Source organism: Scyliorhinus torazame, chromosome 4 (genome assembly GCF_047496885.1).
Source record: "Scyliorhinus torazame isolate Kashiwa2021f chromosome 4, sScyTor2.1, whole genome shotgun sequence".
NCBI lineage: Eukaryota > Metazoa > Chordata > Chondrichthyes > Carcharhiniformes > Scyliorhinidae > Scyliorhinus > Scyliorhinus torazame.
This window is the reverse complement of record NC_092710.1, coordinates 28,514,804-28,530,699: the sequence shown is the minus strand read 5'-3', so window position 1 is coordinate 28,530,699 and position 15,896 is coordinate 28,514,804. Positions and strand designations below refer to the sequence as shown.

The 15,896-nt window shown below is 46.1% G+C and overlaps 1 protein-coding gene across 1 annotated transcript in view; it reads right to left on the bottom strand.

The window, feature by feature from the left end:
- Positions 1-2,437: 2,437 nt before the first annotated feature.
- LOC140411305 (GPI-linked NAD(P)(+)--arginine ADP-ribosyltransferase 1-like) overlaps positions 2,438-15,896 on the bottom strand; it is a 41,721-nt gene continuing 28,262 nt past the window's right edge. Inside the window, exons 5-6 of the mRNA XM_072500427.1 lie at positions 13,574-13,625; positions 2,438-3,249 (exon numbers count right to left, since the gene is read on the bottom strand). Of these exons, the coding sequence (XP_072356528.1) occupies positions 2,438-3,249; positions 13,574-13,625 (864 nt within the window). The remainder of the gene's footprint in view (positions 3,250-13,573; positions 13,626-15,896) is intronic.

The following is a 15,896-nucleotide window of genomic DNA, read 5'->3' as shown; positions in this document are numbered from 1 at the left end:
TTTTTTATGTTTCGTATTAAAAAATTTCGAAATTAGAATCAAAATATGTTTTTAAAAACATATCATATATCTTTGGTAATCAGGTAAATACAGCCAGTTAGTCATGATATACCAGAAAATGTCAACCTTGTATTATTAATCATAGACCAAGAAAATGTCCAAATAATAAACAGATGTTTACAATCAGTTGCAAACATACACGTTCAATTAACAATCCTGCCTTTTATGGTACACCCTACCAACGATAAAATTGATGTTTCTAATTCTCAGGCATATATTACTTATCAATCGTGTGTGCCCAATTAACAAGTATGAAATGTGAATTATCATTCGTGTACACTGCATTATCACCCTTGTATTACCCAATATAAGACACGCAATCACACTTACCTGACGTGAATAATCAGTTATAAAGCCATCAAATGGCAATTATCAAATGTACAAGGTCAAATATCAAGCCGATGTTATCCATTGAAACGTGTAAAATCAATTAATAAGCACGCACGACTTTAAAAAAAATACATATTTTGTAGGATGTATCTGCTGCTGGCTGGGCCATCATTTTTATTGTATATCGGACAGCATTTTCTATTGCCCAACCCTGGTTTCCCTTGAACGGTTGGTGTCCAACAGCCTTACTGCAGCCCCTGTTTTTTTTTTAATTCAAAAAATATATACTTTATTCATAAAATTTATCATAAGCATTACAGAGCATTTCGAATTGTATTGACTGTACATTTCCGTCAGAGTTACACATTGCCTTGACTTTCTTCCATTCAATTTTGATGATATTATACACATATCACTCTTTACATTACAATTCCTTCTTAAATATTTACATTGTCATGTTTGTTTTTTACATTGGAGTGTTGGTGGCCCAGACCGAGGTGGTTTACACTGTTACCCGCCCCTCGGTGTACATTTGCTGGAAAGACCCTACACAGTGCTCTTTCCCCATTGTGCCTTGGTGCCAGCTGCCGCAGGCTTGAGTGCGTCCCTCAGCACGTAGTCCTGGACCTTGGAATGTGCCAGTCTGCAACACTCAGTCGAGGACAATTCTTTGCACTGGAAGATCAGCAAGTTTCGGGCAGACCAAAGAGCGCCTTTCACCGAGTTGATGACCTTCCAGCAGCAGTTGATATTTGTCTTGGTGAGTGTCCCTGGAAACAGTCCGTAGAGCGCAGAGTCCTGTGTCACAGATCTGTTAGGATAAACCTTGACAAATACCACTTTATCTCTCTCCAGACCTTCTTTGCAAAGGCACATTCCACAAGGAGGTGTGTGACCATCTCATTTCCCCCACAGCCACTCCGAGGGCAGCGTGCATTGGCACAGAGCCTCCGGGTGTGCATGAAGAATCTGACAGGGAGGGCCCTTCTCACCACCAGCCAAGCGAGGTCTTGGTGCTTGTTTGAAAGTTCTGGTGATGAGGCGTTCTGCCAGATGACTCTGGCAGTCTGCTCAGAGAACCATCCAACGTCCTCCACGGTCTCCTTTTCCCTGAGGGCCTCGAGGACATTACGCTGATCACTGCTTCATTGCCTTGTGGTTAAAGGTGTTTTTCTTCAAAAACCTTTCCACGAAGGACAGGTGGTACGGTACGGTCCAACTACTTGGAGCATTCCGCGGCAATGAGGCCAGGCCCATCCTTCGTAACACCGGGGACGGGTAGAACCTCAGTATGTAGTGACACTTGGTGTTTGCATACTGGGGGTGCACGCACAGCTTGATGCAGCTGGACACAAAGGTGGCCAACAGGATGAGGGAGGCGTTGGGTACGTTCCGCCCTCCCTTCTCCAGAGCTTTGTACATGGTGTCCCTTCGGACACGGTCCAAATTGGATCTCCAGATGAATTTGAAGATGGCTCGGGTGACTGCTGCGGCGTAGGGTCGGGTTATGGGCCAGACCTTCGCCACGTGCAGTAGCACCGAGAGTACCTCACACCTGATGACCAGGGCTTTGCCCGCAATGGAGAGGGAGCGTTGCTCCCACCAGCCCATGTGCTGCAGTTACACGTATGTGACGTAACGGAGGTAGTTCCAGAATGTTGACCCAGTGACAGTGCATTAACGGCAATACACTTTCAAGTGAGTACCTTGAGCTTCTTAGAGGGAAACCTATAGCTGGTAGTTCTCCTATTCATTGGCAGCCTTTTTTTAAATTCTAGATACTAGCTGTCGTGTATTTGGAAGTTGCGTCTACCACTGTTACTTTGGCTGTATCTGCACCTATGGGCTAAACTGGTTCAGTAAGGCAGTTGAACACAAACTTCTCAAGTTGCTGTCTAAGGAACCTTGGTGAGTTCCTGCTGCAAGTGGCGATTGGCTGCTTCAGTTTTCAAAAGGGTCGTAAATAAAGTAGCAAGTGCTCCTATGAATTCCAAGTGGCAAGCATGTTTTATAAAATAGAAGATTCATTGTGCTCTGCTGTGAGGCTTCAGAAATTCTCACCGACAAAGCAGCGGCAATGTTCGGGGCACGGTGCATTCCCGCTTTTCACCCTAAATTGACCGTGAGAGGTATCCACGGTTACTGCAATGCCCTGGCACCCTTTTGATGTCAGTTTCATGTTGACCCAACTGATTTCATCCTTCTTTTCCCAATGGGACAACTTTGTGACCTCAAAGACCTCAATGGGAGGTATGAGTACCTCGTTTTCAAAGTACGTACCCGAGAATTTACTGACTGGAACCCCCAATTTGGTCTCTATTTCAAACAATGTGTTGCCCGTTGAATTTTCCTGCAAAAATGCTTTCGCGACTAGCCGATCGAATGAAGTCGATGAAAATTGACCCAGTCGGACAGCTTCTCCCTCCCTTGCATGGAATAGCAAGGGAACACCCCTGAATGTGTTGTGAACGTTACCCTTTAACGTTTCCAGGGCGATAGAGAGAAGGTAATGGAAACGTTTGAAGTGAAAGTTTTCATGATAGCTGGCCTCGCTCGTGCCGTACTGCCTGACTGCTTCATTGAACTCGCGGTACAATGCAGATTCCTGTGTGTAAGCGTGAATGGCCAGCAGGTGCTCTCTTCTCAATGCGGCTGGAGCGGTCACGCCGCGCTTCAAACCTTTGTTAGCATTCTCCCACGCTTGGAGGAACTGTTTTCTTTCAGCCCATTCTTCCCTGATGAAATCGATCGCCGCCTGGTCAGCCGCAGGTGTCTGGGTGAATATGTAAGCGGCAGAGTTGCCGGCCATGTCCAATTTGATATATCTGTCGACAGGTTTCGAAGCTGGAGTGCTCGATTCTGTGAAACAAACCGGATTTCTGTGTTAAGTTATGACGATGTCAGTAAATGTATCGTGTCGCTAAGCTACCTTACAGAGTCCACTAACTTATACCAGCGGAAAGGACGTGGGCATCAATGTAAAGCAGTAACGTACAATGCAAAGTCGGAATGATATGTTCAGATCCGAAGCGTGGCTGTTCTAGTGTCCGAATACCGTCCCAACACAATACTAGCTGCAGGGCAAATAATACAGCGTCCAAGTACAATGCCCAGCAGCTCCGATTATGCCGAAATTAAATATCTTGCTCTCAGGCCTGGAACCATGAGTCCAAGAAATTACACATTTATGTCATCGCGTAACTTGGATATGATTTACCCTAACGGGGGGAACGCAGATATTTACCTTCTTATATTTTAAGTAAGTGATCTCTTGAAAAACTTGTATTCATCAATCAATATACATCTAACTAATATTAACTGGACGTCACTGCGTAGCTGTTAGCAGGTACTTAGGGAGCTCAACATGTGACTTACATTCTAAAAATGGCAACACTTGAGAAGAAACATTTTATAAGTCACGAGCGTTTAAAAATAAATTATACGAATGCAGGTTCTGTCTGGTTCGACAAGATATCTGTTTCAGGTTCACGTGGAAGAGGGAATTACAAATGTATCTCCCCAGAGCTGTGGTTGGCCTGCGAAAACTGGTAACAGTACAATACACCGGCACAATAAGATAGAGATAATTCATGCCAGGTTAGTAATCAGAAGTTTACAGCGAAACGTCCAACAAGGGAGAAAGTCCCGCTTGGATTAACTCGCGTTGCCACTAAAACTTCCATTTGCACTTCCGCCTCAGAACCATTCATTCTGTTCCCCTTATTGTAAATGTAAAGTGTGGGGCAGGAAATGTTTGACGCTTTAAAGGTTATTGGAGCTTTGAACATGGTAGAAGTAGAGAACGTGTTCCACGATGACATAGGAAGAGTATGCCACGAAATCACATGGTTTTCACTTAAAGGTACATGTGACCAGTGAACAAATGGACTGTCACGTAATTTATTTGCTCATTCTCTCTTTAAACGAGACATTGTCCTTTTCTGCGATGCATACTTTCACCACATCACGCTTGAGCAGGCCAGCTTTGATTTTGTCCTTGCCTTCACGTGTTCTGAACTCTATTAATTAGGGAAATACGTCCATGTGTTCACCACATAAACTTTTTTTATCAATGGAATATAAAATAAAATAAAATTGATAACAAAATATCTGCACCCAGAAATGAATAACACAAGATAAGTGAACGTAATGCTAACACGAAAAAGTACCTCCAACATCAGTCAACGGCGGGCATGGCAGAAAAACAGAATACTAAATATTTAATCTATATTTCCATTAACTCCGGTAAGTGACATCATGGCGGTGACATTAGAAAAAAAAGACAAAACAGGTGAAAAGCAATTCAGCAACATATTTGATAAATTTGCCAAATGGAGGAACGTAAATGTACCAACTGCAATGGATTCCACGCATCTCTCATACAATAAACTATTATAGAATAAGTGCATCAACACAATCAATCATAGAACCATCGATTAGCTGAGAACATAACGACATTATTCGACGTATACCTATTTTGGCCCTCTGGTGGTACAGTTTACATAGTACCACTACCCCAATCTTTCTGCATAACATAGTGCATTCTTTCTTACATTTAGATAGTAATCCAATTCCCTTTTGATGCCTGAAATAAACTTACATCCAACATACTCCTCATCTCCTCATATCCGCATATCTTAATTTACCTGTTATTTTTAATGGGAACCTATGCTCCTCTTTCCTCTATCAGGAGGCCTCCTGGTATTTGCTGACTATTCTATATCTGCTCAAATCTTTCTTCTCCATGTTCAACTGCCTTAACTTCCATAATCCACATCCAGCTGAGGATGAAACAATGTTCTAAAGAGAACAAAACCTTCTTGTTTACTCATCAAGGCCAGAATACAATAAGACAATAAGATCAGAAGGCATAGGAACAGAATTAGGCAATTATGTTCGAGTCTGTTCCGCCATTCAGTCATTACTGATATGTTTCTCATTCTCGGTCTCCTTTCATTAATCTTCTCATTGATCAAGAACCAATTCATCTGTCTTGAAAAAAAACAGTGACTTGGACTCCACAGCCTTTCGTGGCAATGAGTCCCACGCACTGACCACGCTCAGGCTGAGGAAATTCATCCTTTATCTCAGTTTTAAAGGATCGTCCCTTCAATCTGAATCTGTGTCCTCGAATTCGAGTTTCTCCCGCTGGTGGAAGCATCCGCACGAAGTTCAGCCTACCTAGGCCTCACCGCATTGTATTATCCTTATATTCCGCGCTCAGAACCTGTCCAGCCGCATACAATTGTTCTGCCCACGTTCCTGTGCAGTTCCACTGACTTCAGAATGATAGCTCTCTCTGTCTTCATCTTACAGAAGTTCACACTTTCCTTCACGAAAGATGAAATGCCACTTGCTGGCTGTTATCACAACCTCTCAATGTCCTTCTGCAGTTCTGCACCTCCTTCGGAGGCCATATTATTTGCAACGACGTTATCGCCTGCTGTTTTTAAATCCTGCACTGTTTGACAATAGCTGGTATCCTTAACATTTATCCAGAAGTGTAGGGCTACACCACTGCAAACCTTCCATCAGTAAAGAGAAAAACAACCTTTCCACCGCTACATTACACTCCCCTACTATCGGCCAACGTCGTATCCAGAGCCCCGTTTCATTCCAGATGTTCTAGCGTCGCTCACCAGGTGACACTTAAACTAATTTTTTTTTTCAATTACGCTCGCCCACATCAAAAGCATTACTCCCCAAAAAACAAGGTAAAACAATCGATTTGTTTGCAACAAAGCAAAGTTGGATCTGCTTCGTCCATGTGTTTTCCCTTTAGGGAGAATTAATTCTGTCCAGAAGTATCGTTTTAAAAGCTTGCTACTATCAACATAAAACTGAGCGGCCTGTGGTTCGTGCAAGTATTTTTGAAATTTGTTTTTTTATTTGTTTTTGAAGAAACCTGTTACACTTGCAATTACCCGGTCACCCGGCTTCACCGGTGAGACGACGGAAGATTGCAAAATTGGGACACTGCTTTCGCAAATTCCGCTCTCTTCCCTCTGTAATCTTATGTGCATTTAAAGCGTGCCCTCGACCCTTATCACCTTTGCGCAGAAATTGCCTGTCCAGTGCTGAATAATTTTAATGACTTTAAGTGCTTAAACCAAGTTCCTTCACCGTAATCTTGGTCGAATGTGCTTCCTGCGAAAGGCAGATGTAAAGTAGTCGCGGGGTTCCTCAGCCAGTCCCGCTGACCACCTCAATAAACAATTATTTGGTCCAAACTTGGCTCTACTCCTCCATTTAGCAGCTTTTGCTTCACATGTAGAGCCAAGTGTAAACCTTTTCTCAGCTTCCCCGTTCTCATACTCTCAATTTGCTACTCTTATTTGCTTTTTCACTTTTGTCTGAGCATTCTGTGCCCAGCCTTGTTTTCAATCTTTTTACCAATTGTACCCATTTTTAATCACGTCTCCTGGTTTGTCTTCATCTCTATGTCTTTGTTAATGAAGGAGACACTCATTTGGTTGCCATCCCGTCAAACTTTGTGACTGTGCCTCAATCATCTCTTTTTTTTTAAGTCACCCAGGCTTGACTTATTATTTTTCCGACAGTCTTTGATTATCTCGGCTAAGTCCCTTCTTACGAAACTGAAATTGGCTTCCCCCGCTGAATAATTCTTACATTTACTTGTTGGTGTTCCATTTCCAACTTGAAATATATAGAATGAAATCAACAATCTCCATTTCGACACCACGTGGACTACAATAGTTCAAGAAGACAGCTCTCCACCAAATTCTCTGGCGCAATTACGCGAGGGCAATGCAAGCGAGTCTAGCCATCCACGCTCTCATCCCGAGTATGTTTTCCAAAAAAAAATACACCCGAAATTGTTTCCACTTGACAATTGGTCTACTTGTCCAAGAGCGGCGGCACGGTGGCACACTGGTCAGCACTGCTGCCGCACACCGCCAGGGGCCTGGGTTCGATTACGGCTTTGGGTGACTTGCCGCGTTGGGCTCTTGCTTGAGTGCAACGCGTCCGGAGAATCTGGAGAAAGCTCTCCAGCGAGCCTCCCTCCAGTCTCTGCGCCTCCCTGGATGCTGGGACGTATTGCAGGACGTCGGATACAGAAACCCGCACAAATGGGTGTGACCGAAAGACGCTCGCGGACGGAGGTCGTAATCTTAGTTACGGCCTTCCCTCGCGGAATCCAACGGCCTCTTTCGATTCACCGGCCGTCCCAGGGAAGCTGCAGTGCTGTTTCACAAAAATGTGGAATAGGCGGACGACACCCGGGTGTCACCCGGGCCATCGGCGTCTCCTGGAAGGTAACGCAAGTGCAGGGGCGCGCCTTGGCCCTCCCCTTAGAAGCTGGGCTCCTAGGCACTACACAGCTGGCACCTGCGCACCCATTCTGGCACTGCCCAGGGGTCAGGATGGCGACGCCAATGCGCCAGGTGGCCAGTGCCAAGGCGCCCACTATAAGGTGCCCGGGTGGCATTTCCAAGCCGGCAGGAGCACTGCCCGGGTGCCAGTGTGCATTGGTGGCACTGCCAGTGGGCAAGGGGGGGTCCATGCTCATGAAATGAGGATGGGAGGGTTGAACGCTGGGGGAGGGCAGGGGAGCTAAATAAGGGAAGTTGGTGGGGCCGTGGGTGATTGGTGGTGGCTGGAAGGGAGAGGTTGCCGAAAGAGGACTTGGGGGGGCCTGCAGAGAGAGCACCCCCAAGTACCCCATTTCGGTGCGTCCTCACTTGGGGTGTGTGGGGTGTTGCCTATGGGTGTGACATTACTGTCATGGTCCAGGATTTAGAGAACCACAAAGTGTATCATGGATTCACCTGACCCACAACTTTTACTGGATTGTGGTATGGGGAGCACACGGCCCACTCTACAACGTGGTACAGCAGAAATGGAGAAGTATTTTTAAACCAAAGCAATGTTTATTCTATGAACTCAAGTTAACCTTTTTTAAAACATACAGTGAACATCTCAGCAACCATGAATTCAAATACAACCCCCGAATTTTACAACACTAAGTAATCCTAACTTTCCTTTTAACATCCATAAGACTTTTTTTTTAAACTGTTAACAGCAGCACATCAGGTTAAAATTCACTACTGAGAACAGTTATACCTCTGAATTCACCAAATGATCAAAAGAGAGTATTTTCATGTCAGAGAAAACAACATTACACATTCTGGGGCTGACTGCAGCTCCAACACTGAAACGAAACCAAAAAAACACAGACACCCAAGCTTTTCTCAAAGTGAAACTAAAAGCTGACAGACAGTCCAGCTCCACCCACACTCTGACCTCACTTAGTAAAAACACCCATTTCCCAAAGGTACTCTCACATGACATTACCATTAGTTGGGGAGTGTGGAAGGCCTACAATCTCACTCAGACATCGGGCACCTTTTCCAAATTTCGGGCCGATCTCTAACTTAAGTTTCCCAGTGCTAAATTCTAAGTGTGTACTAAACGGTGAGAAGTTCCCCAGGGTCCCTAAAAGTCCAAATTACCTAACAGTGCATTTTAGGGACCTGTGGGAGAAAACCGGAGCACCCGGAGGGAACCCACGCAGACACGGGGAGAACATGCAGAGTGCCCACAGACGGTGACCCAAGATGCAAATCGATCTGGGACCGTAGGGCTGTGAATCAGCAGTGCGACCTACTCTGCTACCATGGTTAGAGGCAGAGGGTGGACATGTGTAGGGTGCAGACCCGAAAGGCCTCCTTCGGCACTGTATATTCTATTATACATATATGAAACACTTCCGAAGTTCCATGCCCTATTCAGGTTCCTATTTGGCAGTTTTGTTTGACTGACTGCACATTCATTTTTCGAAATATATTACTTTATTTCCGGGAATCCACGGAATGAATGGCTTTCACCTGAACCTCATGTCGGGTATGCGGGGCGTTGAGTAGCCGTCACCTAATGATATTGCAACCGATGCAAGACGATTAATGACACTCACTCTATCCTGGTGTAATTTGCGGATCAAACAGCCCCTTCCAGTTCTTGCGGCGGGCGGTATCGGAAAACGTGCCCCCTGCTGCAGGTGGAGAAGGTTTATTCCCTTTAGAAAATAACCTGTACTATTAATGTTGTCCATGTTGTCCCAGTGCAGAGTGAAAAAAACTTACTTTCCAAGAAGAGAGAGAGGAGCACGATGTAAACCAATGGTTGCATCTCTCCTGCGTTTCCTGTCTCCTGGTATCTTCAGGGTCCCTTTATGGTCCAAAATCCGCAGTTCATTTTCTACTGAGGGAATTATCTGCAGAAAGGGCCAGAATCAATGGAGCTCAGTTGCCCTGAAACAATATAAACATAAAAATTAAAAGGCAGTTGGATGGAACCGTGGAATGTTAGAGATCGTTTGCATCACTGCCTCTGTACCAGTTGTGTGGAAGAGCCAGTCAACGTCTGCTCCACCCATCCTTCTTTTCTGCATATCCATTCACAATATTCCCCAATTCTATCCCATTTTACTATTGACTATTAAAACTTTGAAAACTTGGTATTTAATGGACATGCGTCATTATAGTGGCACGGTGGCACCGCGGTTAACTGTGCAGCCTCACAGCGCCAGGGAGTCGGGTTCAACTCGGCCTTGGGTGACTGATTGTGGGGAGTGTGCACGTTCTCACCGTGTCTGTGTGGGTTTCCTCCCGGAGCTCTGGTTTCCTCCCACAGTCCAAAGAAGTGCAGGTGAGGTGAATTGGCCATGGTAAAATGCCCGTTAGTGTCCAAGAATGTGTGGCAAAGGGTGGGTGATTCGGCCAAGGTAGGGTGCTCGTTCAGAGGGTCGGTGCCGATTCAATGAGACAAATGGCCTTGTTCTGCATTGTAGGGCTTCTACTATATTTTTAAAATTCTATTTTATTCAACCTTTCGTGCCTTGCTGCTGGCAGAGTGATATTTTCACTGGACAAATACTCCAGAGATCGAGAGTAATAATCTGTGTCACAGAGTATTATGCCACCTAATTGATATGGAATTTGAATTCAACATATATCTGGGATTCCATGTCTAATGGTGACCATGAATAGGGTCGGTTGTGGTAAAATCCCATTTCGTTCCCACCTACTGCCGTTACATGGACTGGAATAAATGTAACTGCTGCCCGACAATGTGGTTTGTAAATTCTCTCTGACATGTGAAATTAAGGATGCAAACAACTTTCTGGTCTTGACAACAACTCCTAACTCCGATGAATGAATTAACAAAACTCAACATTAGTTGAGTAAATAGCTTAATAATGTTTTAGAATTTACCGTGCAGAAGGAGGTCATTCGGCCCATCGAGTCTGCACCGGCTCTTAGAAAGAGCAGCCCACCCAAGGTCCACGCCTCCACCCTAACCCAGTAACTCCACCCAACACTAAGGGCAACTTTGGACACGATGGGCAATTTATCATGGCCAATCCACCTAACCGCACATCTTTGGATTGTGGGAGGGAACCGGAGCACCCGGAGAAAACCCACACACACACGGGAAGGATGTGCAGACTCCGCACAGACAGTGACCCAAGCCGGAATCGAACCTGGGACCCTAGAATTGTGAAGCAATTGTGCTATCCACAATGCTACCGTGTTGCCTCAGGCACTTAGGATAAATACGTTCAGCATACTTGATTTAGTCACTGAAGTTCCTGGTCATGAATTTTTGCCTTAATTTTCTAGGTCTAAAGCCTTCAATGTTTTCTAATCTATTTATGAAATCCCACATCATGCTTGCCTCTGCGAGCGAGATCAACACTTGGTGTCTTAATTCCCACCGATATTGAAATATTGTATTACTGGTGAAGCTGGAATAAAAGCTTGTGGTTTGATCGCTTTGTCGGAGTCCAGAATGTCAGATTTGGACAAAACCACCGTACTCAAAGTCTGCTTTGCATATAAAACTACTCTTAGCTTGGTTGATATTGTTGACTTATACATCAATTTAGAAAGCTAAAAGGGCGGCACGTGGCGCAGTGGTTAGCACTGGGACTGCGGCGCTGAGGACCCGGGTTGGAATCCCGACCCTGAGTCACTGTCCGTGTGGAGTCTGGACATTCTCCCCATGTCTGTGTGGGATTCAACCCCACAACCCTAAGATGTGCAGGTTAGGTGGATTGGCCACGCTAAATTGGCCCTTAATTGAAAAAGAAAAATAATTGGCTCCTTTAAATTTTAAAAAAATTAGAAAGCTAAAGATCAGATTTTCCTTTTCAACCAAGTTGTCAATCCTACCTGCCATTTACAAGCCATAAAACCGCAGATTACTCTATTCCACCTTTACTGTAATAGTGAATAATTTAGGGGCGGCATGGTGGCGCCGTGGTAAGTACTGCTGCCTCACGGTGCCGAGGACCGGGTTCGATTCCAGCCTCCACTCACTGTCAGTGTGGCGCTTGCACATTCTCCCGTGTCGTCGTGGTTCTCACCGCCTCAACCCAACAATGTGCACAATGGGTCGGTTGGCCACGCGAAATTGCCCTTTCATTGAATAATAATAATTTTATTGATGTTATGTCTTCTCTTTCTTTCTCGAAAAATTGATCAACTTCACCTCTTTTTGCTTTAAATCTCAGTTGAGTATTGGTTCAACTCATAGCTCTTAATAGTTTTAACATCTTGATATTTATCGACATCTTTTTTCAACTTGCTCAATGACTGAGATTTTCGAGAAAGAACTATCTGTTCTTCTGATATTGCAATTCGTGTGTTTGTTTCAAATTTAAAATAGACTGTGTTACAATGTAAAATAAAATGTTGTATTCCCATCAGTGTATCAAAATCCCCAAAGACCCCTCCACTTTCTATGTCCACTTCCTATCTCCATTGATCAACTGCGATTTAGCAAAGAGGTTCATGTTAATTAGCGGGGCAGCAAGAAGTTCAGGATAAGAGAGGCCACTGAGATATTCAAAGAATTCGAAAAAACAAGGCAAATAGGAACTGATTTATTACATCATCAAAGAGTATTGACGAAAATAAATCAGTATTTTGCAGGGCTACAGTGGGCGTTTGCCATGAGTGGGCAGACTGGTGCCCCGCCGGCGGGTTGCGGCCGGGTGAGTGGGGCGGATACTGCAGGGGCTGGGGTGAGGGAGGGGGAAACCCAGGTGGCCGGTGTCACTCTGCAGAAACATGGGCCAGGATAGGTGGTCAGGAGGGTGCGCGGCAAGCTGGCTGCCTTGCAGACTGCGGTAATGGTATTCCTGCCTGGGCAGCGCCCCAGTCCGTAGTTGAAAAACATCCATGGGGAGAAGGCAGGAGAATCGGGATGAGAAAGATATCAGCCATGATTGACTGGCGGAGCAGACACGATCGGCCGAGTGGCCTGACTCTGTTCCTATGTCTTATGGTTTTGTGGTCTAAGGTTCCTTACTCAACATCTTCCAAACCGCAGAACACTACCATCTCGAAGGACAAGAGCAGCAGATATCTGCCAACCCCACCACCTGGAGGTTTCCCTCCAAGTCACTCACAAGCCTGACTTGGAAACAGATTGCCACTCCTTCACTGTAGCTGGGGCAACATCCTGGAACTCACACCCTAACACCACAGGCACGTGGTGTATCTATACCTCAATCATTGCAAAGGTTCAAGAAGGCAACTCATCACCACCTTCTGAAGATCAACTAGGATGGGCAATAAATGATGACCTAACCAGCGACGCCCGTAAATTAATTTTTAAAACGTAAACTGCACCTTTGGGAACTCAGCCCATCAGAGGCAGAGAATTGCGGAGGCCCTGGAGATTAACGGGTCGGGCCTGATATTGAATTGCAAACAGTGTTTACCGTGCATGCGTCCAGGGTCGCATTGACACTGCCTCGAGGTGACGGAGAATTGCGACTTGGCGAAAATCAGCGCCCCCACGCGTTTTTGGCGTTGGTACCGAATTCTCTACCCAATACCGTTTCACGATTTCAGCGTCAGCCAATGGTGAATCCCGCCCTACGTTTTCTTTCCCGAGAGACAATAGGAAACTATTAATGGAGGCAAGCTTCGCCTGAAATTTGATTGGGCCACATGATTGCATTAGGTGCTGCTCAAGTCGCCATGTCATTACAAAGGTATAGATGCCCTGGTGAAGGTACAGAGAAGATTTACAAACATGATTTACAAAAAATGCGGAGTGGATTTTATGAAAATACGAACATGTTGATCCCATTTCTCTCGCAAATAGCATTCTGAGGGGTAACCCATCTAGGTTTTTAACCAACACATACTTTCAGAAACATCATATAGAGAGAATGCTTCCACGTGTAGGGAAGAACATACCTGGAGAACAACCACATCAGATCACCATCAAAAATTACAATGGGGAATTTAGAAGTAATGTGTTCACTCAAAGTATGATAATAATATCGAACTCACTGAAGGGAATGTTTGAAGTCAAAAGTAAGTGTGCATTTCAGCGGAAACTAGTCGAGCATAATAAGGTTAATGGAATAAATTCTTATAATGGTAGATCTAAATCTCGCGCACATCTCCACCACTCCCCATGAGCTCGTGCAGCTAACTTATGTCTTGTCTTAACTGCATTCTTTCATAGATAACAGGGAGGCAGAGGCGGGTGCTGCATTACTGGGGTGCAGCACGCCTGGAAATTTGCACTGTTACAGGAACCGCATGAAAGAAGGATGGGCCTCCTTTGACATTAAAAGCTCAGAGCCTCTATCGTGAAAGTGGGCAGCCGATGTATGGAAGTTAAACCGCGTGATTGTATATTTTTCAGCCAACAGAGCTAAAAAAAAATGGATGACCACTTCCGGTGGCAGTGATGTGCTGAGTGGACGCCCATGGGGAGGCTCTCCTTCCAATGAGACCCAAAATATTTAATTTTCTGAGATTTCTGGCACATAAAGCCACCCGAAACTGTGATGGAGAGGAAGATGCCGACAAACGATGGTTCAAAGAGCCGACCAGAAGGCAGAAGCGGCGGGAAGGGGCAGGAGCAACAAGGGGACGGACCAGCGGACCGACGATGTGAAGTGGATGCCCCAACGGCCCGAACAGTGGAACAGAAGAGAATGGCGATGTCTCCGCACACACCAGGGAACGGATGGAAGAGTCTCCTAATAAAGATACTGGCAGCCATGAGGGAGGCGATTAAAATGGAGTTTGATGTAGTGGTGAAGGAGGTGGTAACGGAAGTGATAGACTTCCTCCAACGCACGATAGACTGACTGCCTGGGGAAGAAGTTGGAGACTCAGGAAAGGACGATCCTGGACCTGGAAAAGGCATCATCGGATCAGAAAGACAGGATCGTGGCACTGGAGGGCGAGGTGAAGAGTTTGGGGGTGGCCCAGGGACACTTGAAGGGGAAGGTTGAGGACCAGAAAACAAGTCCCAGCGGCAAACTGTCCATACAGTGAGCATACCAGAGACCATTGAGTGAAGGGACCCAATGGACTACATCGTCCAAATGCTGGGAAACCTGGTCGGTTAAAACAGATGTCCCAGTCCTCCGGAACTCGAAAGGGCACACAGGTCGCTCCCGCGAAAAGACAAAACTAGGGAGCAGCCGAGAAGGAGAATCGTGAAGTTGCATCGTTACCGGGACTGGGAAAAGATCCTTAGGTGCGCATGACAAACAAAAATGTGCTCATGGGAAGGACACAGAATTAGGGTTCATCGGGACATTGGGGCGAACCTTGCAAAAAAGAGGGCCGAGTTTAACAGGGCAACATCGGCATGCTGTTCCCGTCCAGCATTTACGTTCCAGGGTAAGGAACACGACTTCGGAACCCCGGCGTGGGCTGACGGGTTGGTAAAGTAAATAATCTGGAGAGGGAACAAATACGGCTGCGATGACGGCGGCAGGAAAAAGTGCGGCAAGAAGGACACAGAATATAACCAGGAACAACTGTGTGGACTCTGTGTTTGCGCCGGACTGTGCTGCCTCGTTCTCTGTTTACAGTTGGAAGGGGACGAAGGAAGGGAACGAGGACAGGGGAAGAGGTGAAATGAGGGAGACAGGCAGATAGAATGGTGACAGGTCGAATCCAACCCAGGGAAGGGAGCCGCCATGCTAGGAGGGAGAGCGAGCACGGTAACACAGCCAGTAAGGTGTGGGGGCAGTACAGTGCACCTCTCAAGGAGAGGGAGCGGCTGGCCAAGGGGAGGTGGGGTAGGGCAGAAGGGGGGGGACACAGGGGGGCATCAGGAGGGGGGCGGGGACGGGCGGGACTCATAGAACAGACGGGTAGAAAGGTAAGAAAGGGTTGGCAGCAAGACAGAAATAGGCGTCGGCAGACATGGAGCACGCTGAGAAATCAAAATGACGCCGCAAACAGCCAGTTTGGAGGGGTCCTAAATAAAGGCAGACCCCTCAGTGCAGCGGAGCACCCATGTGACGTACGCATAGTTGGCGGACATGATGGGTGCCCCCTGGACAAAGGGAAATGCCAGAGCGCAGGGGCCCGACCTCATGGTGGGAGCGAAGACCATTTTGGGCGGCTGCCGAAAACAATGAGACCCCGGAGTGCAGGGGCGGATCCAACAGGTAAGTATGGTTGATCCCGTACGGATGGGAGGACCAAAACCTC